Here is a 25,331-nt window from a genome sequence, read left to right as displayed (position 1 = left end):
GAGATCAGCAAACAAAGAAGATTTTTCCCGCCTTAGTTTGTTTACACTTCATTGGCTCATACTAAAAAAATAGGTGTAAACCTAGATTTACTTAAAAGCTCAGGGAAACCTGTATTCTGGGCATTCCGCCAGAGAGAAAAGAGGATTCCCAGCTTTGCAACCGGACTTCAAGAAGTTCTCTGTTATTCTTCTTTACTTTTCGTTTCATTCTAGTTTTTCTTTATTGTCTGCTGATATTTGACTTCGTTCAATTGCCCTCACGAGCCAAACGAACTAAAGTCTAGTCATCTTTTGGCAAAGTTTACCTTCACGTTAACCATCGAGCTCGCGCATCATCTGCTCTGGAAAGAACCACGCTGAGGCCGCACAGACCGGACAATTTGAGCGCAGCTACGCACAAGAGCCAGATCAAAGCAAGTACTTTCTTATATCGCAACTAAAATTGCTGTTTAAGGTTGTCTAGGCTATTCCATGTTTGTGAAATCATCCAATGACTTGGGGTCTCTTGCAAAGTTAACTGTTTGAAATTGCCACGCTGAGATTGCTTTTCACTTTCACTTTCTCTCCCTCTCTCTCTCTTTATCTCTCTCTCTCATTTATCTCATTATTATTCTTGTTCATTTACCTTGTTTAAATTGTATTTTCGTTTTGCTATATACTCATATTTACTCCGTGTGAATTGTAGGTATGTACTCTTTAGTCTGTTTTTATTAAATCCTATAATTTGCTTGAATTGAATTGTTTTATTGCTCATTGAGATCGAAGTCCCTGAATCGTGTGATCTACGCTACGAGCTTTGTTTTATATGAATTAATTTTCAGTAATCTTAGTAGTACAGACACAGAAAATATTGTTTTTTCCTGATCAGAAGATTAATATTTCTTGGAGTTTGTAAGAAGGGTATTTTTATTGAATTTTGATAAGGAAGTCTAGCTTCCAGTTCGCTGGACGAACAGATTGTCTAGAGTAACTTAAATTAATTCTAGTAAAGGTTACCTTTAAATGATTAAATATTCCCTCTTTGGGTAATTTAATATTTGTAAGCAATAAGCACGTTATATTCATAGACTCATGAATATTCACTTCATTTGAGTTAATTATTCCCCAGAAAGTGATTGTTGCTACATTAGTAAAACACATTTGGATCATCAGCCAGTTGTTGATTCTTCACAGACTGGGACAGGTGTCTAGTACAAGGTGATGTTCTTCAGACCAGCCCATACTTATGTGTGGTTGAAAAAGTACTCTTTTCAGATTTTCAGAATAGTTCTTTATAGCCACTCTGATCCCCTGTGTTAGTCTGTTCCTGGCCTTGTTATACAACATTTTAAACCCCATTTCTGTAAGCATACTCTTTGGCATGATGAAGCTGTTTTATATATATATATATATATATATATATATATATATATATATATATATATATATATATATATATATATAAATCATGGTTTATCACTATTGAATGAAAATAATGTCCTGGTGGGGTTGTACATATCCTCACAGAAACAGAAATATGAAGTTACAGTCTCCATAAATTCATCCAGATCAGTGGCAGCAAATAATAAACACTCCAATCAGTCGAAACAGGCTTGTAAATCCTGCTCTGCTTCATTAGTTCATCTTTTTACAGTCCTTAACCCTCTGGAGTCTAAGGGTATTTTTGGGGCCTGGAGAAGTTTTGTCATGCTCTGACATTAGTGTTTTATTCAGTTTCTTATACACATCTAAATGGCTAAAGTCTAATCTCACTGTAATCAGCACAAACTGGGCTATATAATAATAATTATAATATGTGAGCAGCATCTATGTACATAATTGTGTTTTTGAGAAAATAAATGTTTGGTTAGTGAAAGACTAAAAATGTTAAATCACTTGAATAAGGAAATAAAACACATACAGAACATTGGTTCCCAGGACTTTTGAGAACTGGACCTTGTAGCATGGAATATTTCTTCCTAAATTATGTGAAAATAATCTTGTTTAATCACTTACAGAAAACAATATATTGATTTAAATTTTCTGAGACACTTTTTGTTGGTAAAAGTCACATGCGAGTAGGCTTCAACTATCATGAATATCATTGTGATTTACACCTGAGAAGACAAAGGCCTGCATAATGAGCTGATTAATGAGCCTTTCAGTCAGCTGTGTCACTGAGAGGGAGAAGTTACAAGAAAGAATGTAAGGACAAAATAAATATATGTTTGTAGTTTATTTAGAATAAATTTAATTATCCCACAGCATAATTTAATATCCACTTGGGAGTGCAGTTTAACAGTTTATTAGGAACAATCAAAACTGACTTTCAAACTGAATTTTTTGCATCATTACTCCAGTCACACAATCCTTCTGAAATCATTTTAACACTCTGATTTTCTAAAAAACAACATTTGTTTCTAAAAAAAAAACATTTGTCATTATTTTTATTTTTATTACTACTAATAATAATAATGTTGAAAAGAACAGATTATTTTTTCAGGTTTTTTAGGGTGGATAAATGGAAAAAACTGTATTTTTTTGTTTCATTTGTTACAGTTAACCTACATTTATTTGTTAAATTTTAGTACTTACAGGTGACAACGATGAAAGTGGAGACAGCTGATTGCAAATAACAGGTGTGCAATTAACCGTGATAAAAGGGGCAAAGACTTTGTGCAAAATGTAGTGCCTGCAGTGGGGTGACTATGGGGAAGTGAGACCACTAGTGGACACCCAGGGAAACACAGACCAGACACTGTTTAAAGAGCCTAAAAATCTTAGACATCTAAATTGATCTTATGTTATTATTAATAAACCACTAGACATGTTTCAGCTTGATATTTTCAGTCTTAAGTATCTCAACACAAGCCTAAAAGGATTTTGTTTTTCAAATGTAGATTAACTTGAGTCTGGTCCATGAAGGAATGATAGACCATTATAACATAAACCCTCGTTTCAGAGAAATGAAATGTGATTCGATAGTGAATCTATTTTAAGTCACAGCACTGGGTTAAGATAGAGCTGAAGATCTTTGCCTGAACCCGACGGGACCCGATGGATAAAGTGAGTAAAGGTTTTTCAAATGATAACGAAATATTAATTGAGTCTTAAATGCATAATATAGACAGAGTATATAGGATAATGTTGGCATTATTCTTTTATTAAATGTCAGCTGCTAGTGGTGAAGCAAAAATGGCGGAGCCTTTATCTTAATTTCATTATTGCCAAATTTCTATCTTAATTTAAAATGTATCTTAATTTAATTTGTTAAAAAAAGACTCGTTTTTATTGGTACGTTGGTCTATTTATTGGCTAAATGAGCCTATGTCTGTTTATAGTGCTGAAATGTAACAGAGGACTTATTTTATTTCTTTATTCCAACTTCCAAGTGCTCTAGTCTACGTTAGTTATGAATAAATTATGTTAAAACATGTATAAATTATGTCATTCTTGACAAAAGGCAAAAGAGCTGGGTGTGTGCACATTTTAATAATGTCGGGCTGTATACTGGTTCGGGCTTTTAAAAAGCTGTCAATCAAAATGTACTTGTCGGGCGAAACCTCTCGGGCTCGGGTCCTGTTGGGCCTGACGTTTAACAGGATCTTTTTAGACAGATTTTATAATTTAAAATATATTGAACATCGTGAATATTCAATATATCACCACTTGTAGAAGCAGCTCAAGACTTTGAATGTGGTTTGGGTGTAAACAGAAGAAGCAGTGGGAACGCCAGAAACACATCAAAGCAGCATAAAAATGTGAATGTAGTCTTCCTATGTTGTTGGTGTCTATATATGTTGTTACTATATTCTTTTTGACTGTTTTTATCTAAAAAACCTATTTTTTATATTGTGTGAATATATCATCTATTGTATTCTACAACAAAAACAATCATAGCGCCTCATTATCACGAGTTATTTTGATGATCTGGTTCGGCAATTAGCTTAATTTTCACTGTGTAAGGACAGCGCCCAGCCTCGTGTCGCTTGCATCGGTATGAACCTATGTTCATAAGTGTTCAAAACTGTCTTGACATTCCGTGTCCAATTCCAGCTCACTCCCTTCCTCTTCATTTTATACAAAGGTGCAGCAATATCCACAAACTGAGGTATAAACTTGTGATACCACCCTACATGTCCTAGGAACCTTTGTTGCGACAGGATATCAACCAGTACTGGATATTCGCTGATAGCTTGAGTCTTGCCAGGGTCCACCTCTACCCCACGTGCTGACACTATGTGTCCCAAAAACTTCAGGCGACGTTGAAAGAAGTGGCAATTCTTCATGTTCAGACTTAATCCTTCTTTGCACAATTTCTCCATCATGACCCCTCAAATCAACTAGGTGGCGATCCTTTGTTTTTGAATATAAGATGATGTCATCAATATACACGAAACATCTTTTTTTCAGGACTCCCCTCAATATGGTCTGCATCAACCATTGAAGAGTGGCTCATGAGTTCCGTGCTCCAAACGGCATGGTCTCAAATTGAAACAGCTTTTCTACTTCTTCCTCAATAATCTTCTTTTTAAACGGTGAAACACTATATACCCTGGATTTTACTGAAATTTCATCTGATGTCTGAATATGATGTCTTATTACTAACGTTTTGCCCGATTTTCATGACGTCACATTCAGCCATTCTTGCATCAGCTGCTGCACTTCAGAAGGAAACAGATCTCCTTCAACCATTCCGGGCTCATCCTGTCTGGTTCTCAAAAAAGAAAGACATTGTTCCTCAGTTATAGGGTAATACAAACCAAGATTACCTTGGGGACAAGAGCCCATCATTTGATTTCCTGATCTTTGTATAAAAGATGGATGTTGGCTGCAGATAAAAGGATAACCAGAGTCATCTTTTTAAGATGGTAGTTTGTAACAAAGTTGGGAGAGATCAAAGGTGGCACCCACATGAGTTAAAAAGTCCAATCCCAAAACAACGGGAAAGAGCAGGTGAGAGTCTTTCATTATATACACCTTCACCTTCCCCCTTTCTTGATGCCAATCATACTTCAGCTCTACTTGTCCCTTAGATTGATGCATCTTGCCATCAGCCATCATAAAGTTCTGCCTCACATTCTGAACTTTATCATGCATACCTGCAATTACTTTTCATTGGTTCTCTTGCATCAGGGTAAAAGCACTTCCTGTATCCACCACAGCATCGACTTGCCATCCATTCAGTATGATAGGGACTACCAAAAGCGATGCTGGATTAATTTGATTCCGATGGTGTGGTCCAGTGTTGAGTACTCGAGACTCGGACTCGGTCTCGAGACCGTATTTTAATGGTCTCGGTCTTGTCATGGACTCGTGTGCATTTTGACTCTGTATTGACTCGGACTCGAACATATTAGGAATCGGACTTATGCCCGAGTCCACTCGAGTCCCAATCAAAATATTTCATGATTATTACTGTATGTTAATGTTTCTTTAAATTGATGTATGATTGATACATCCAATGACTGGTGATTTTCTTGTGACGTGAGACGTTAGGCCAGCGACACACTGGATGCATGGCGCAAGCCTCTCAGCTGCGTGGCGTGTCTGTTTTTAATTCGGCTCCCATGTTAACAGGTTAGAGCTTGCAGACTGCCTGCGTGAGACGCGCATCCCAGGCGCAGCTCGAGCCGCGCGGAAAATGCGTGCATGCTAGAAATAGAACCGACGCCTATTTTCACGTGAACACGCGCGTGTTGGAAGCGTTTCCAGGCAAAATAAACTAGGAAAATATGTTTATATGTCACTTGTGTCATTATGTACACAAATACATATTAATTCATGACATTTTGATATTTGAAAGTCTATAGGTTGGCATAAATTCAGATATAAATGTAATTAAAAAAAATAATAATAATTATCGATTTTCAAATATTGCACCTGTCAAACATACTCTGTTTTGCAAGAGCCTGGTTTTTCGGCGGCCTCTCTCTATGTCACCTATAGCAGAAGCAGCGCGTTAGAAAACGCGAAGCAGCCACCACGCTTCTAGCACGCAGCAGAGACGCCACGCAGCCAGTGTGTCACCGGCCTAAGTTACCCTCCTGCCATCGGCCTGTAGTGATCCCGCTTTCCAGAAAGCCACATTGCTACATTATTTCTCTCAACTGTGTTATTTTTACAAAGTAGGACAAAATGGTTACAGAAAAAAACAAATATTGTTTAATTAAATTATATAATGAATACAGACACAGACTGACTGTCTCAACACTAAACATCTCCCCCCGAAAAAATGTCTGACAGAAGGCATTGAACTTATATGGCATTTCAACCAGCTTTCTTCCCCTTGCACATACACACTTTTGCATGAAATTTTCCTGGACAGTCAGTCGGCTCTTGTGTGTATGCCCTCCGTAACTAAAAAAAACTTTGACTAGTGTGTATTTTACCCTGCATTAAAACCCACCATCCAGTGAAATTAGCATTAGATTATCCGTTGCTGTTACAGAAAGTGATGAAATGGTAACTTTTGTCAGTCCCCGCTTCCTCTGCGCCAGTAGAGAGAGTTTTTAGTCTGGGTGGATTGATCATGAGACCACATCATGCTTGGTTGGGTAGCAGGATGGTCTCCTCACTTATTTTTTTGAAAAGTAATTATGCCCATCTTTAATCTTCACAACATCTAAAGTGCACATAATCCAAGACATTTTCAGGATATTAGCAGTCATTAGTTAAGCTTCAAGGTTAAAAGTTATGTAAAAGCTGTTACAGTTGAACATTTACAGGTATAGTGGTACAGTAATGTTACTTGTAGAAGTGTTATGTGGAATTACAATATAGAGTCGTACAGTAATGTTATGTGTACTAGAAAGGCTATATGGATGTGTATAGTGGTACAACGATGTTATGTGAAAATGAGCACTTAATATTGACTAGTAACAATTCATAATTCTAATAAAATTACCTTTACACCACATACTATGTGGCCCTTTTACCCTTTATTGTTTCCATCATACATTTTACATACTCTTGAAGATTTCTTTAGGTCTTGTCTCAGACCCAATCTCTCTGGTCTCGGTCTTGACTCGGACTCGACCCTTTCTGAACTCGGTCTTGACTCGGACTCGACCCTTTCTGAACTCGGTCTTGACTCAGACTCGACCCTTTCTGAACTCGGTCTTGACTCGGACTCGACCATCTCTGGACTCGATCTGGACTCGGACTCGAATGAGCTGGTCTCGACTACAACACTGGTGTGGTCGCTGAATCACCGATAGACCTGCTGACACAGTTGGTACAACTGGTTTGTTAGAGCCTCTTTTATTTATCTTGTCTTTACCCGCTTGGTCATTGACTTTTTGCCAGTAATCTTTTATGCTCATACCATCTTTTCTCACCATGGATCCAATCTTAACTAGTTGTTCCACCTAATGTACAGTAACCCTCAGGGAACCTGCTATTTTAGGGTTGATGTTATTGAGGATCTTGTTTACAAGCTCTTCCTCACTCAACTCTGGTTTCCATTTTATGCTCAAAGCCCTATAATCATATGCAAAGTCTCTAAGCTTTTGTCCAGGTTGCTGCACCAACATTCTCAAATTTTCCTCTACTTCACTAATGAGGTCTCCAGGAAGAAATGCTGCCTTGAACGCTTCTTTAAATGATTTCCAATCATGGACTGTACATTTGGCCGCCCTCCACCAACTCAAGGCTGGACCTTTTAAAACTGTACTCAATGTGCCAAGCATCTCGGGCCATAAAAGGGGTCTTACCTCCAGATAGCATAGATACCCAGAGGAAACTCTAGTTTTATTGGAGGATTTGCACAGAAGGAAGATGCCCCAGCCAGACCAGTCAAGTTAGAAGTACTAATCTGAGATACATTAACCACAGGCTTATAATGGGTTTGAGACATAGAGGTTCTTCTCATAAGTAACTGTGGAGATGTAGGGGTATTACAGAATTTAACCTTCAGCAGCTTCTTCTCCCATTTTTCATCTCGACGCAACAAACAATTCACCAACTGGCCACCAATCTGTAACACTCTACTTTATCAGTGAGGCTACATCAATAAAGAGAAAAACAGTTCAGTCATTCAGTCAGAAAAACAGTTCAGTCATCAACAGTTCAATCTCCTAAATAGACCACATGAACAAAGTCCACCGAATGAAATTAAAATAGTCCCCATAGTCTTTGCATAACCAGCTGAATCGCGTAGCTCTTACTGCAAACCTGGTCAGTCCCAGACACACATACCCCAGTCCCCGGTGCAGTGTGGTAATACAGGGTCCAAACAGTCACGAAACACTCCTTTAAACAAAAGTAAATCCTGCCAGCGAGGCATTAGCTTCAAACGAGGATAACCTAGAGGTCAGACGATGGGAAACCTTCCCGGGAAATACCACCACCACACATTGGTTCATACCGCCTTATATACATACAAAAATCATAATTCATGAAGAAAATCAGCAGACAGGAAGTACCAAACACAGCAAATTATACATGAGTCCAGCACAGCATTATAAGAAAGAGAGTCAAGAGAACTTCATGGTATAAGTAGATATACAACTTAACCATCTTAATACACTTTCCATGCTTAAATAACACACTGACATAAATTCAATATTTATATGTAGTGGTGCTACAAACTTCTAAATTATCTAAGCTAACAGAGTGTGTTTAAAATTTAAAAGATTGGATGACCAATTGTTTTCTTCAATTAAATTTGGATAAGACAGAGATATTAATTATTAATTAATATTACCCCAATTTTACAGTATCTGCATTGGCTACCTATTAAGTTCTGTATCAATCTGTATTACAAATTATCATTACTTCCCTATAAGGCCCTAAGTGGTTTAGCTCCTGCGTACCTAACTAGCCTTATACCACGTTACAATCCATCACACTCCCTAAGGTCACAAAACGCTGGACTTTTGGTAGTCCCGAAAGAACTAGTTAATTATAGACCAATCTTGAATCCCCCTTTTCTGTCCAAGATACTAGAAAAGGTGGAATTCCTCACAATTGTATTCCTTCTGAGAGAAAAATGATATATGTGAGGAATTCCAGTCAGGATTTAGACCGTATCATAGTACTGAGACTGCTCTCCTTAGAGTTACAAACGTCCTGTTCTTATCATCTGATCGTGATTTTATCTTTATATTAGTTCTATTGTAATCTTAATGCTGCGTTTGACACAATTGAGCTAGAGGATACAGTGTCTCATTCCCTATTCAGGGAACCATGTTTGCATTCGTAACCTGAGGCTGTCTGTGATAGTACCCCTTACGGCCAAAGGCCTAAGCTACATAACCAACTTAATTGTTAGGGCCTCGGCCCGGGGTAGAGCTGAAGGCTTGGATTCAAGAAAGATTCATTTAATCTCTTACTAATCACCCCCCAGTTTTTGATATGGAAACAGATCTGTCATACCAAAAATAAAAAGTTTTCTGCTCATGATTTTTTCTCACTAGATACATAATCTGTCACAGTGTCTGGGTTGTTGTTCCCTGGGGTTCCACTAGATGTCCTCCTTTCTCACGGTGTCTGTCACCAGATCACTTCCTGTTTCCTTATTTGATCACCTTCCTCCTTGTTGTGTAATTGATTGTCCCCCACCTTTCTCTTGTTCCCTCATTATCTTTCTGTCTATTTATACCCAGTCTGTCTTAATCTGTGTTACGGAGTCCTTGTTTAATATCGTTTATTATTTAGGTCTGTCAACTCTTGCCTTGTCTTGCCTTGCCTTGCTTTGTCTTCGTGTCTTGTTTATGTTGGATTTGGATTATGTTTGGTTTTGACCCCTGCCTGGACTGTTTACCCCTTTGGATTATCCCTAAATAAACGACTTACCCGCAATTGGTTCTCTCGCCGTGTTTCTTGCATCACGTGCCGTGACAGAAGAACTCCGTCACTGCAAGAGCCAGCGGTATGTCGACTTATGTCTCCTCCCCAGCCACAGTGCGGGAGAGGAATGGATTTGAAGGAACTCGCCTGGTGGTTTTCCGGGGAACCAGAGGAGGTCGCAGAGAAGGAAGTGGTCGAAAGGATACTCAGTATCGCTCTCAAGCAGGACCGCCCTTCAACCCGGGGGCTCATGTGGGATGGATTAGAGCCACCGTCTCACCATGGCGGACGGAGAGGTGAGAAGAAGCGCACGCCCGCCATGGTGGCGCCACTGCCCATGATGGCCGCTAGATCAGCGCCAAGAGGCAGGATGGACGCCAGCACAGCGCCACAACCCAAGATGGCCGCCAACCCAGCACCACGAAGCAAAATGGCCGCCAGCCCAGCGCCACAGCACAGGATGGCCGCCAACCCAGCGCCGCTGCGGTGCATGGCCACCAACCCCGCACCATGAGGCAGGAAGGAAGCCAGCCTCACACCACAGTACCAGATGGCCACTCAGCACCAACGCTCAAGATGGCCGCTGATTCAATTTTAGACTATTTCTCCATGCTGTCACTGATCCTAGAAGTTCCCAAGACTGTTCACGTCAAAGCTGCTGAGCCAGTGCCACAACCCAAGATGGCCGCCAATCCAGCACCACAGCACAAGATAACTGTCAGCCCAGCGCCACAGCACAAGAGGGCCGCTAATCCAGCGCCAATGCCCAAATTGGCCACTGGTCCAGCACCACAGTACAAGATGGCCGCCAGCCCAGCGCCACAGTACAAGATGGCCGCCAGTCCAGCGCCACAACCCAAGATGGCCGCCAGCCTAGCGCAACAGCCCAAGATGGCCGCCAGCCTAGCACCACAGCACAAGATGGTCGCCAGCTTAGAGCCGCAGCACAGATGGCCGACTCAATGTCTGAGTCGCCAGTCAAGGTGCCATTGACTTGCCATCGGAGAGGGCGGAGGAGGGGGAGACAGGCTTCTACCGTTCCTCAAAGCCTGGAGAACATTCCCGAGCGGGCCGCTGCCGTCCAGGGGGACGTTCCCGAGCAGGCTGCTGCCGTCCAGGAGGACGTTCCCGAGTGGGCCACTGCCATCCAGGAGGACGTTCCCGAGTGGGCCGCTTCCGTCCCCGAGCTCGTTCCCGATTCAGTGACTGAGGCGGTGCCTGAGGCTGTTCCGTAGGTCGAGGCGGTGCCCGATGCTGATCCAGAGGCCGAGGTGGTGGCCAATGCCAAGGCAGTGCCCGATGCCATGACCGAGGATGTGCCCGAGGTCGTGCCCGATGCTGTTCCAGAGGCCGAGGTGGTGCCCAATGCTGTTCCAGAGGCCGAGGCGGCGCCTGATGCTGTTCCGGAGGCCGAGGTGGGGCCTGATACCGAGGTGGTGCCCGAGGCCATTCCCGATGCAGTGCCCGAGGCCATTCCAGAGGCAGTGTCCGAAGCTGAGGCGCCTCAGGTTTTCACAGACAGTTCAGAGTCGAGTCATGTTCCTGCGAACACTCCAGAGTCGAGTCAGGTTCCGGTGGACTCTCCGGAGTCGAGTCAGGTCCCGGTGGACTCTCCGGAGTCGAGTCAGGTCCCGGTGGACTCTCCGGAGTCGAGTCAGGTCCCGGTGGACTCTCCGGAGTCAGGGCTAGTCACCGCTGACCCTCCAGAGTCAGGTCAAGTCACCGATCTTCTGGAGTCCACAAAAAACACCAGGGGATTACCGGAGTTTCGTAGTCCAGTTGGTCCGGCCGCACAGAGGTCAGCTCCGCCTTGGGGGGCTCTCGTCCTGACCACATGGCGGTGGTGGTCTTCTGCTTTGACCTGGAAGGCCCTCGCCCTGACCACATGGCTGTGGTGGTCTTCCGCTCTGCCCTGGTGGACTCCGGCCTTGACCACAAAGACGTGGTGGTCATCCGCTCCGCCCTGGGGGACTTCCGCCCTGACCACACAGTTGTGGTGGTCTACCGCTCTGCCCTGGAGGGTTCTGGCTTCAACCACATGGCTGTGGTGGTCTTCGGCTCCGCCCTGGTGGGCGCCACATTATGTCCTTCATGGACTTCTGTTTTGTGTTTTTGGTTTTTGTTATGTTTCTGCCTCAGTTAGTCTGGCCCTCTGTCCCTCCCCCTGAGCCTCCACCTGTCCTCCTCCATCCTGGTCTCCCTGTTTTATGTTTACATTTCTGATGTTTGTTCCCCATGTTTTTCTTTTCCGGCCCTCCGTCCCTCCCCCTGAGCCTCCACCTGTCCTCCTCCCTCCTGGTCTCCCTGTTTTATGTTTACATTTCTGGTGTTTGTTCCCCATGTTTTTCTTTTCCGGCCCTTCGTCCCTCCCCCTGAGCCTCCACCTGTCTGCCTCCCTCCTGGTCTCTGTGTCGTCTCATGTTGACAAAGCTGACACTTCAAAGTTTAATGTTCAACAATCAGAATTACTCAGACTGTTATGATAATAGAGATATATAAGCTCAAACATAAAAATAAAAATATAAAAAAATATGTTTAAATGTATCAAAAATATATATATATTATTTTAGAAACCTATTGTAGCTAAAGCCACAAGTCTACCAAAGCTTTAATTGAAATTTCATAATATAATCTGTAAAACTGAATTTTATGAAATATTTTCTAAGGCCATGTCATGTGTGTTTTTAGAGAAGGCTAATCTGATTGATTTATGGCACTTGTCATCTCTGTAAGATCTCACATGTAAACACTGCTGTGTGCTTTGTCTGTGTTTTTGTCTTTGAAAACTCCCCCACTCGTGATTCTATTGTTCTCACTTCCACCAGGTATGACAAATTATCCATATTATACTTTTATCATTATTCTTTTGCTTTAATTCCACCCTTATTAGCCTTTGTTGTTGTATTTCAAGCTTTACAGAGCCACCAAGCTGCTATCTCACTTCAGTCTCAGTATGCACTGAGCCCTTATTTGTCAAAAGTCTTACTATAAAAAAACACAAAACATTTTCTTACGACCTTGAATTATTGTGACAAAAATGTATTATGAAGAAGAAATGCACCTGCTATTAGTAGCATTAGAGCTAACGTTAGCGTCAAGCTACATCAGACTATTCATGAAATTAATAGTACACTTTTACTCAAAACTCACTTTAACCCCGATCGAGTCTTTGTTATAACTTCCTTTAGCGATCAGGGTGGTATTTGGTCGTTTACTGTTATAAAAATATTTTATTTATAGCCTTTTACATCGCTTCACAAGTTAGCATTTCAGATGTACATTTTCAATATTTTCTATGAAAATGTCCTAGATCTCAAGAAAATCTCATACCAAGCTTTACTATTGTAATCTCGGGTTTATTATTTGGATATTTTGTGGTACAGAGGTTTATCAGTGTTGTTGTGGGCAGATATAAACCAACAAGTGTACAGGAACCATGAGACACGATGTGACAGTGTCTGTATATGACACACTAAGATTGACAAGGTGAAGGACCAATCAGAGTCTGTCTGACTCACAGCGTGACACTGAACTTCACACACACACACACACACAGAGAGACATCGCTGGGAGAGTCTATTTATCATTAGATCGTGTAAATCAGTGGAAAATGAATAGAAATTCCGATTCTGTCTGAAGAAATATGAAGTAAACATCAGTAAATATATCAATATATCTCAGCAGATATGCATCTTTGGTCTATAAATCCTTATTGACGTTGTTTAGTGAGTCTATGTGAACACAAATTAACCACTGCAGACGTGACTGAATATGAATGAGTGGTGAATTCCTATTCAAAATGTGGCATAATATGGATTTATTATTTTGCACTCCTGACATAAATGACTAAATAACTATCACTGCAACGTTTTATCAAAACAGTAGTCAAATAAAATATTTGACTGTACTATTTAAGCCTCAAAGATCTAAGATTGTGCGCACTCCCCCACCGTTTTTGGGAGCCAGGAAGTATCTGCTGTACTAGCCCGACTCTCTCCTTGGACGAGGAACATGTTCTATGGCCTCTTTGCCCAGAAGAGTCTGTAGGTCTCGAGACAGTACCTGCATCAGCTCTGGTTTCACACACCATTGAAACGTGGATTATGACGAATAAATTGCCTGGCAGAAGTTTCCACGCTGTCAGACTCTCTGAGAGTGGTAGCAATTTTAACACTTCCTTTTAAGGGGATGTTGGATGTTCCGTGTCATGAATGAATGCAGGAAACACTGGAACATCTAACATCTCGCTGGAAACCACCGCCCCCCGAAGCACAAGAAGTGGCGGGGATGGAGGGGTTTTGTGAGGGTAACTCTTGTTCACGTGGCCAGTCAAGCTGCATGCAATCTGTCCATCACGCATGTAACCAACTCGAGCAGTTCCTCGACCGATTTCCTCTCAAGAAAGGAACGCTCAGAGGCGGGCTGCTCATGGCCCGAAGACCCAAGAGATATATCATCCTCCTCGTGAACCGAAGAAGCACGGGAGCGCGCTTCGAGATCATGAGAGAGGATGCATGGATCCGGTAACACCGCAAGCAAAAGGGATGGGCCTGTCACTCGCTCGTCACGCAGATCTGCACGACACCCCTTTGAACTGTGCTCTTCCCCCAAACAAACAAAACAGTAATTATGTGTATCCAGCTCATACATAGTATGAGAGCATGGAGGAACACAACACTTACCATTTCATTGACTCATCCTACGAAGAGCCCAGGAGAAGAATCTTCATGACGCACACATGCACAGAATGATCTGAAGACAAAAGACCTGTTGATGCACCTGTGGCTTATCTATACATAGCCCCGTGTTGCGGGTGCGCCCCGATGACATCATCAACCGAGGCTATATTACCACCCGGTCAATTCTATCGACGTGTTACACACATTATTCACAGCTGGTCACGAATAAGACGTTTCCCAATGTGCTGAGCAGTGCAGCATTGACTGAAGCTTTTGAAAGGGAACTTAAGGTTTCCTGCAAGTAAAATCTGCATTGAGGAAACAGCATTGCATCAACCTTACTCAAGTCGGGGTTTTGAACTTTATTCATCTTCTTCCCCATAAGGAGTATTTCACTGAAATGTAAAATTTACTCAACATGTCTTGATTGTATCAGATCATTTTGATGTATCTGACCTGTGGTTTTACGGGGTAAAAAATTTGCATATGAAAAGTATTGTATGTTTAATCTGATTCATTTTCCTCTTCACGACCTTCATGTACTTTGGAGTTTATTTATTGACAGGTTTAAAACACCCTGTCTCGCACCCGAACCAAAGTACTGAATAAAGTTTATTTTATTTACTTACTTAAAAAAAAAAAATTTTTACTCTTAGGGCCACCACTGTTACAGTATGTTGACCTCATCCAGATTCAGGTCACATGTTAATGCCAAGTGTAAACGCAGCCATTGATACAAACAATTGATGATTGCATTTGAAGAAAGCATGAAATAAGTACAATTATGTGGTATTTTCATTTAGTACATAGGCTTGTTCATGTATTTGTAGTATACTTAGCATGAAATAAATTATTTTCAAATAAATTTTAGTATATTTATTTTTCACCAGGGAATTTAGGCCAAACAAAAAACCTAAAACACTATATAGACTCCACTGTATAAATCATACATTGATTCAGATTAAGGTTGAAACTACTCATCTATTGTTAGTGTTTGTATATGTTAACTGTTAATAATTTACTGGCACAGCTAAAGTAGCAATGTTTATGTAAAGGGTAGTTAGTACATGTTTGTTAACTAATGTATGAATTAACACTTCAGAGGTTAAGTTAAATGTAACTCTCTTTCTCTATGAGAAAGAATGTGAATTAAAAGTGCACAATTTAAAATTGACCACCAATTTACAGCTACATTACAAACACATTGGAGGTGCTGAATTATCCTCCTCATTTAACACAAAAGCACACTAATAATTAAAATCATTATTTTAATCTCAGCTGTTGATGTGACACAGAATATATTTGATTGCCTATGAATTCACATTTTCTTTCATTTATTTTTTCTGTATTAAAATTAACTTCCTGGTCTTGTAACTCATGTGTAAGTGTATTCATTTGTCTTTTTGTGCAATCGTGTTGCTTCTGTTGCAGAATAAAAATGACAAAAGTGAATGTGAACATGAGTCATGTACAGTATAGTCAATGGAGGTCCTCATACGCATGTTAATCTTTTTGACAAAAAGAGGAAGAAAGAGGTTCAAGCATGTTTTATTACGCCAGTAAATTAAATTTTACTGTTATAATGTTGACACTGAGTTGACATCACATGAAGAAGAAGCAACATCACCTGTGTACATAGTGAAATACTTTCAAATGTTCTGTGCTTATAATTTCCATAAATAGTCTAGTAGCCAACTAGGTGAACCCGGAAATGTTGAGTACACCAAAGTTTTATTGCAGAAATGTGAAATATGGCTCCCCAGCATACAGAAACTACCGGATGTTAATTTGCATATGTTGAGTAATTTGAATAATTAGTACTATTAGCATTATTATCTTAATCGCCCTGTTTTCATGGTAAACAAAATAATCTAACATTTCAGAAGCATAAGTGCTCTTGTGAATGTTGATGCATTGTTTTCAGGGTGTAGAGAGGCTGAGTCCCCTCCTGACACTTTTGAAGATTCAAAATTTCTTTTTGGAAAACAATGAACCTTTATTAGGCTGAATGTTATGCATTTCTGGATGAAAAAGCAATGTGGGTATTTGACATATCTTGGATCCTGCAACTCTATGATGCATATTAATGGGGAAGCTTTTTAAGACCCAATGAGATGACATCACCTAAGCCCATCACCATGTGTGATCAACGAACTATGTACAAATATACACTATATACATGCCATACAAGACAGGCACTGCTTGTCGATCCAACGAGGACCCCATTAAAACTCCGCCAAACGCAAGAGTTAAAACGGAGTCTGGGCAACCATAGTCAGCCCGCAAGGCTAACCAAGAGTGCCTCACCTCCGCACCACACAAAGCACACACTGGCTACCACCTTCAAGCAAACTGCTATGCCTCACAATTAATTAACAGTTAGCAGTGCACCTCTCCAGTCCAAATACCCGCAGGTACTTATCTGCATCATCTGAGGCATATTTGCCAGCTGACTTCTGGAACCGGAGGACCTCATCATATGTTACAACACGACCATGCTCATTTAGGTTCCGAACCAGTTCTGAACTACCATACTTATGAAGTTTTACAGCTAGCCCCAAAGTTGTCTGATTCCAGCTTTTACTGATGTGCTGCTGGATGCACTGAGCAAGTGTGAGTGCTGGTTTGGTCACCGTTTTTTCCCTGGACACAAGACTGGAGACAAGTCTTAGGAGAGTTGGACTTGTATCTTGAATGACCCTTTCATGCGTAAAGCTGCCAAGGTCGTATTCTGAACCCCTGCCCGCACTTTTCTGACAACCTTGTTGACATCATCATCATTGAAGAGGCCAGTTTGTCCTATTAATTTGAGTGATTTACCTATGTACTGCCTACAGCCAACAATCGTCTGGCATCCTTCAACTCTCAGTACAATAACAGCATCACCATAATAATCACATAGGTTGGCTAGCATTTGCTTCCGGCACAAATTTCCAGAATTAGCTACAAAAACATCATGTAACTCAGAGACAGTCCAAGTCATGCACTCATGTGGTCTATGACCGAAGCTAGGCAGCTGGCAATTGGTTTACTAGCAGTTGCACAATAGGTCAATAGGTACCTTCCTGAAAGCATTGTAACACTTGAAGTGATACTGAGCATCAGCTGCAGGTAGGTCCATGATGCCATTCACCTGTAGCTTCACAACTTCTGCCCAATCATCCTGCCGTTCATCACATTTAGACAAAATCTCATCTTTGAAGGATGGAAGGCCTGACCTATCTAAAGTCTGACATTTTTTAACTGGATTCCACCTGTTAGGATTTTTAGAGTCTTTTTCTTCACAAATAAGTCCACAGAACAAGCACTGTTTTGAATACTCAAAGGCAGAGACTTGAGAACGAATGATTCGCTTTCCGGGCTGACTCTGAAATGAGTCTGACTTTCATTTTCTCACATTTCTAAAACGAGAAGGCTATGAGCTGTAACAAGATTTGTGACATAGCACAGAAGCTGATGAAGCACCATCAGTAGCAATAATGTTTGATAAAATCTCATGTATGGCTGTGTCTCTGAGCTCCTTGCTCTTATCTAGCAGATTAGCAATTCCTTTGGACCCAGATATTTTAAAGTCGCTATCTTTGCCACTGCATGGTGCAAACAGACACTTCTTTCCCGACATTTCGACCTAATCAAACGTCTCTCTTTGTTTTGAAAGCACTTAACCCTAGATCCAAATGGTTAAATTAATACTCCACAACAACTTGAGAAAGCAGCAATAACACTGAATATCAACTGTTTTTAATCCTTTCCTGATCAAATCACAAGTTTGAATTTTTAAAAAAGAAGAATACAAACATTTTAAACTATGTTAACTAATTTTAGAACACCAGATTCACCCACAAAATTGATCTTAATAGAAATTCACAATGTACTGAACAATACTGTCATTATAACTCTGTCCACCTTTTATCTTAATGTGAAAACATAAATAATTTCAACATTAAAATGTCAACATTAAATCCCTTGACTGACTTTTGTACAAATATTAAGGCGATATAAGAACATAAAAATATTTGCAAGGGGAATTTGCTCCCTTGCTTTACAACATGCTTATTATAACTACAACAGCTTATTTCCATAAAAACATGACTGGACCTCAAGAAATGCAAACAAATTGAGGTTATCAACATTCAGATCAAAGAGCAAGAGTTCTTGTGATTCTGAAATTTGAGAATATTGTTTACCATGAAAATAGCCTAAAATTTTGTCAGAAATTAATAAAAAATGTCTAAATTTATCCAAATTTGTTATAGAATTACCAGTTTGAAGTCTGAAAAAGCCAGAAATGAAATCAGCAGCCTCTAAAACCTCGAAAACCACTCACATATTGTAGAAATTGGCCATACAGTGCAAAAATGGACGATTAAGCGAATAATCCTAATTATCCAAATTGCTCAACATATGCAAATTAGCATCCGGCAGTTTCTGTATGCTGGGGACCCATACTTCACATTTCTGCAATAAAACTTTGGTGTACTCAACATTTTCAGGTTCATAATGGAGCTCTATGGGCTGGCTACTAGACTATAATTAGATGAATGTGTTGTTGCTATTGCTTTTATCTTTTATTTGCTTGTGTCATTACAATGTGTATTCAAAAACATAGATACCCTCAGTCTCTGCCATATTCAAATTAACATGCTTCCAGAGAATTACAGCAACAAAGACAAAAGACAAATATCATAAAACATTAATAAGGAAGAACAAAACAAGCTTTTGTTTAGAGTAATACATGATGTGATGCTGAATGAGGGAAGAGGGCAGATATAATAATCACACAGTTGGAAGCTGCAGACAGAAAGATCAGACTCAGGACAGAAACACACAACCTCTGAAGTAAGAGCAACTTGCATTTTCAGTCTTCTACTACAATTAGACTTTGACTTGATAATATAGTCTTCATCATTGTATACAGTGAATTTATCCTCCTGTTAAGATGGATTTTATGTTTTATACCAAAATTAATCTGTGAATATTTAAAAATGTGTTTTTGTTTCTTCCCCAGAAATGGAGAAATCTCTATATTTCATCCTTCTTCTCACTGGTGAGTGTGTTTGTGGTTTTACTTCTGGTTTCTAGTTTCATTAGGTTTGACTCTGTTAAGAAAAGCATTAATTCAAAGCCTCTCTTTCACAGCTCTCTGCTCTGTATCTCAATGTGTTTTGCGTCAGTATCACTTTATAAATGAGAAGAAGACCTGGACTGGAGCTCAGAGATACTGCAGAGAGAAATACACAGATCTGGCCACCACTGATGACATGAACGACATGAAGGAGCTGAACAAGAGTGTGACTGATAAAAGTCTTGAGTATGTCTGGATTGGGCTGCAGAAGACGGGTCGTGATGAATGGCATTGGTCTTCAGGTGAACCTGCGCTCTATCTGAACTGGGCTCCTGGACAACCAGAAGGCAGAGATGAGTGTGCTGGGATGTTAAATGGAAAATTGGATGATATGTCATGTATTAATAACTACCATTTCATCTGCAACAACAGTGAGTTTATTTTTAGATGCACCATATTCCAAATTTAATAATTATACTAAAGAGTATGACTATTTCATTTGATATTTTTATTATATTATATAAACAATTTTTTTATTAATGTTTGTCACCCTTTCAGTGTTGAGACCATTTCTGTATTTGTCAGAATTGCCATGGAATTGAAAGCCATAGTTAATAATGAGCCTTTAGCCCTATTCAGACAGGACTAGTTTTACATTTCTTGTTAGAGAAATCTGTGTTTCACAGACATACTTGGTGATTTTAATCCCATCTGAAACTGCCACGTCAATGTTTTTCTCACACAACCTCTGTAATAATGATTATACTAATGGTAATCAATCTGAATGACTATAGCCTACGCAATTCTCACATACAGATGGTGTCATCTCTGAAACTCCCAGATGTACCAAAACAGACCCCCCCACCTCTGTAACAAACACAGAAATGTTAGTCCCATCCGAATAGGGCTTTTAACAGAGATTTAAAACTAGAAATAGTCTGAGCAGATCTGAACTCAAACGGGCAATGAGTTACAAAGTTTGGTGGCAGCAACTGAGAAAGCACGAACCCCTCATGTCTGTTTTAATCTAGATCACTAAAAAAAAGATGGTCTGATGATCTCAAGGGTCTAACAGAGGAATGACCATTTACTAATGTCTCAAAAGTATTTTGAAGCCAAATCATTCAGAGATTTAAAAACAAACAATACAAGTTAAATGTTAAATTCAGAGACAGGCCGGCAACCATTTAAGAGAAGACAGGATATGACTAATATGATTATGATTTCGAGTGCCTGTCATTAATCTTGCAGCCACATTTTGAACTTTCTGTAGACACGACAGGGCTTTCTGGCCAACTCCCATATAGAAAGTATTACAATAGTCTAAGAATGAAAACAATAAAGGTGTGAATAACTATCTCTAAGTCTCTAAAAGAAATTAAGGACTTCATCTTTGCTAAAAGTCCCAAATTAAAATTGTATTTTCACTGAAAAAAAAAAAAAAAAGGACATCGTCCAGTCCTTGATGTCAGTTAAGCAGTTCAAAACGAGCTCATACCGGACCCATTAAAACACCCTGCTAAATATAGTTCTTAAAGCGAGTAAGTAGAGTGAGAACAAAAAGAGATGAGGACAAACCCTTGAGGGACTCCAGACTTTAGCTGGTGTTGACATATGTTCTCCCAGTTTAACTGCAAAACTCCTATCTGCTATATACAACTTAAACCATTTAAGAGCAATTTCATGAATACTAACATGGTTTTCAAGCTGAGAAACTAAAATATTTTGATCAACAGATTAGAAGGCTGCGCTCAAGTCCAATAACATTAGGTTCAAAGAGGCTCCAGAATCATTTTTTTTTATATTTGCCCTAAAGTCAGATTAAAAAAAAATGATATATATATATATATATATATATATATATTTTTTTTTTTTTTTTTTTTTTTTGTAGTTGGATAAAAACTACTTTCTCCTTAAAAAAGAAAAGGCAGTTTCAAGATTGGTCTGTAATTGGATAGATCAGTAGGGTCCAAACCTATTCTTTTTAATACTGGCTACATTATGACATGTTTACACCAAACCTGTCATCGGGTTATTTAAAAACTACAAAATACTGGGGCTGACAACATCATGTTTCAGTAACTGAATGAAAGATCCAATACTAGCAATTTTAACTATAAAAAAACTTGTGGAACTTATCACATGATCGTGCAGAGACCCTACTGAAGCAGGTGGATTCATCACTGCATTCAGTATATAGAATAAAAGGCTGAGATTACCACAACTTTTTTTTTTATACAAAATCAGAAAAACAAAATGTGGCCTTTATGGTTTTAAAGGGTTAGTTCACCCAAAAATAAAAATTATGCCATTAATAACTCACCCTCATGTCGTTCCAAACCCGTGAGACCTCCGTTTATCTTCTGAACACAGTTTAAGATATTTTAGATTTAGTCCGAGAGCTCTCAGTCCCTCCATTGAAACTGAGTAGGGTATACTGTCCATGTCAGGAAGGTAACATCATCAAAGTAATCCATGGGACATCAGAGTGTCAGTTAGAATATTTTGAAGCATTAAAAATATTTTTTTGTCCAAACATAGCAAAAACTAGGACTTTATTCAGCATTGTCTTCTCTTCCGGGTCTGTTGTGAGTGCATTCACTGCAGTGTAGTGATATCCAGTTCGCGAACGAATCATTTGATGTAACCAGATCTTTTTGAACCAGTTCTCCAAATCGAACTGAATAATTTTAAACGTTTCGCATCTCCAATACGCATTAATCCACAATGCCTTAAGCTGTTCACTTTTTAATGTGGCTGACACTCCCTCAGAATTAAAACAAACCAATATCCCAGAGTAATTCATTTACTCAAACAGTACACTGACTGAACTGCTGTGAAGAGAGAATTAAAGATAACGAGCCAGATAACGAACAATAGATTGACTCTCTTGAGTCAAGAACCAGTTGCATCGGTTTTCAGATCACCACAGTAGTTCCTTCGGACAGTTCGATTCAATAAACCGGTTGGAGAAAACGGTTCACCGGTTCTTTTGCACACGACGTAATGCCGTCATTGGTGATGATTGCTCTTGATTCAAGCCTTCGGTTTACCCGCGCTCATAACACTAGCACAGAATCAGTTCAGAATCAATCACCAAAAGAATCAGTTCAGTTCAGACGCTCCGTGTGTCGGTCTGCTTCACACTGAATCACACATGCGCAGTATCATCAGCTCCTCTGTTCTAGAATCGGACGCGTCTGACAGAAACGGTTCTTGACTCGTGAACAAGTCAGTCTTTTGTTTGTTATCTTGCTCTGCTCCAAATGGTGTCCTGACCATTTAGACATTGTCTTATCTCAGTGTGCTGCTATGTTACTCCTCCCAATACATAAATCAACATGATATCTTTTCAGTCACATGATCAAAATTTTCCTGCTTTTGCAGTATACAGAGTATAATTTTGGACATGATTTCTATAATATGATACATTTAACAAAGAATTGATTGGAAAAAAAAATGTTTCATAGAAGAAGATTCAAAAAGACATACTAAACAATAATATGAATCATTAAGCTATTCAATAGTTATTAAAAATACATACACAATGAGTGATTAACAAATGTGTGGGTTACATGATACGGAGTTAAGCAATGGGCTAATACTCATTTATGTAAACTGGAGAATGTGTTCTTAGGAATAATAGTCAAAAGGGTTTAGAAGAAATTTCAGTCTGGTCCTTTTTCCTCTGGGGTGGGGGAAACCAATCCAATGAAACTCTTGATTTCTATCCTGGATTTACATGTGATGGTCATGATGTGCATCTCTTTGACCATCATCTTGGATATTTGGCCAGAAATTTGGGATTATCATTGTGTTATTTGTGTTCATGTTGAAAACTGTTCTATGAGAGAGTTGGCTGATTAGGCTTGCTTCAGACAGACTGGCTCTAGGATTGGATTCATGAACACCCTGTTATCTTGGGCCTCTTTGTGGATTTTGGCCCCTCATGTTCTAATACCCTACACTGTACTTCTAAATGTTTCTCTGTGTGCGAATGAATGTCTGACTGTATGGGTATTTAATGGTTTGAATGCACATATTCCAGCCAATCAGAATCACATTTTTAGACAGATCATGGTATAACTGAAAATATCTTGAACCTTGTCAATTTTCAGTATATCACCAGCTGTAAAAGCAGCTCAAGTCTTTGAATGATGTGTTTCTGATGTTTCCACCCCTGCTTCTGTTCACATCTAATCCATAAAGCAACAAAAAAATAATAATCTAACAGCTTCATTAATCTTTTTCTCATTTGATTTTCTTAAAGTGAACACAGGAATCGTCCTTGTCAATCAGAAGATGAATTGGAGAGATGCTCAGAGTTACTGCAGACAGAATCACATTGATCTGGTCAGTGTGAGGAACCAGAATGAGAATCAACAGGTTCAGCAGTTCATTAGTGATAATCATTTATCTGGATCATATGTCTGGATCGGTCTGTTCAGAGACTCATGGCAGTGGTCAGATCAGAGTGACTCCTCATTCAGATACTGGAAATCTAATGAACCTAATAATAAAGGAGGTGATGAAAAATGTACAGTGATAAAACCAGACACCCAGGGACAATGGAATGACATCCCTTGCACCAAACAGTATCCTTTTGTGTGTCATGAAGGTGCGTAGATCCTCACAGAACACACACAATCCATCCATCACCTCCAAATCTCTTAAAGGTCACTCTACATGTCTGACATGACTAATTCCTCCACAGTGTTTGTTTTCCATGTTGTTTCTCTCTCGTCTCTGCTTGTGGTTTGTTTGGTTTCCAGATAAACTGATTCTGATCATGGAGAATCTGACGTGGGCTGAAGCTCTGAGATACTGCAGACAGAATCATATGGATCTGGTCTCGGTTCATTCAGAAGAGATTCAGCGTCGTGTGATGAACGTGGTTAAACGTGCGTCTACTGAGGCAGTGTGGTTGGGTTTACACAACTACTGCGTCATGAACATGTGGCTCTGGCTTAGTGGAGAGGTCGTGTGCTATCAGAACTGGGCTCCAGGGAACGGAACGACACGTGAAAACTGCAAACTGGAGAACAGAAAAGGAGCAGTTCAGTCTGGAGGAGATCAGCGCTGGATCAGCCTTCCTGAATCTCACGAGCTCAACTTCATCTGCAGCAGAAATTAAAAGCTAATGTGTTTATTTACATTAACAGTTTCCATAGGCCACTTCATTATTTTTCTGATTTCTTTTTAATGTTTGATTTGTTCTGTATGTTTTGCACTAATAATTTATTTTGAACACAAACATGAAATCACATCAACTGATATCCCCACAACATTGAATTTATATGTAACAAATGTCAAATTTATTTAATTGTATAATAAATCCATAAATTCTAAAATCGATTCTCATCTCTAATAGTTTGATGAAATAAACTTGAGAAGAACAAAACTTTCTAACTTTAACTTAAAAACATAAGATCATTTACTGCTTTAAATTAGTCAAACTGGCTGCACAAATCATTTAAATTCACTTTAACTATATTAAACCGACTAAAAACAAATAACATCTTGTATAACAAAACATGTTGACACAATTATTGATCACACCTTTATATATATTTGTGTGTGTATTTTTATAAGTAGACATATTTTCATTGATGACATGGGTAAGACAGTGTGAAAGTGATTTATGCAATACAAAAAGCTTAAAACCAAAAAGGGGGTGTTATTTATTTATTTATTTTTTAATAAAAAAAATGCAGTTTCCATTGATGGGTATTTTTAGATGTAGGGCAGGGGTAACCAACCCTGCTCCTGGCGATCGGCTGTCCTGCAAAGTTTATCTCCAATCCTAATCAAACACA

General features: G+C 39.5%; 1 protein-coding gene across 1 annotated transcript; it reads left to right on the top strand.

Annotated features, from left to right (window-relative positions):
• Positions 1 to 19,261: 19,261 nt before the first annotated feature.
• On the top strand, positions 19,262 to 24,791 carry LOC113066719 (macrophage mannose receptor 1-like). The gene is made up of 5 exons (XM_026238701.1): positions 19,262 to 19,289; positions 19,459 to 19,497; positions 19,590 to 19,946; positions 23,786 to 24,133; positions 24,288 to 24,791. The coding sequence occupies exons 2-5, from the start codon at positions 19,461 to 19,463 to the stop codon at positions 24,647 to 24,649; spliced, it is 1,104 nt and encodes a 367-aa protein (XP_026094486.1). The 5' UTR covers positions 19,262 to 19,289; positions 19,459 to 19,460; the 3' UTR covers positions 24,650 to 24,791.
• Positions 24,792 to 25,331: the final 540 nt, after the last annotated feature.

This window comes from Carassius auratus, chromosome 4 (assembly GCF_003368295.1).
Source record: "Carassius auratus strain Wakin chromosome 4, ASM336829v1, whole genome shotgun sequence".
Lineage (NCBI taxonomy): Eukaryota > Metazoa > Chordata > Actinopteri > Cypriniformes > Cyprinidae > Carassius > Carassius auratus.
The sequence above is the reverse complement of the archived record's forward strand: the minus strand, read 5'-3'. Positions and strand labels throughout refer to the sequence as shown.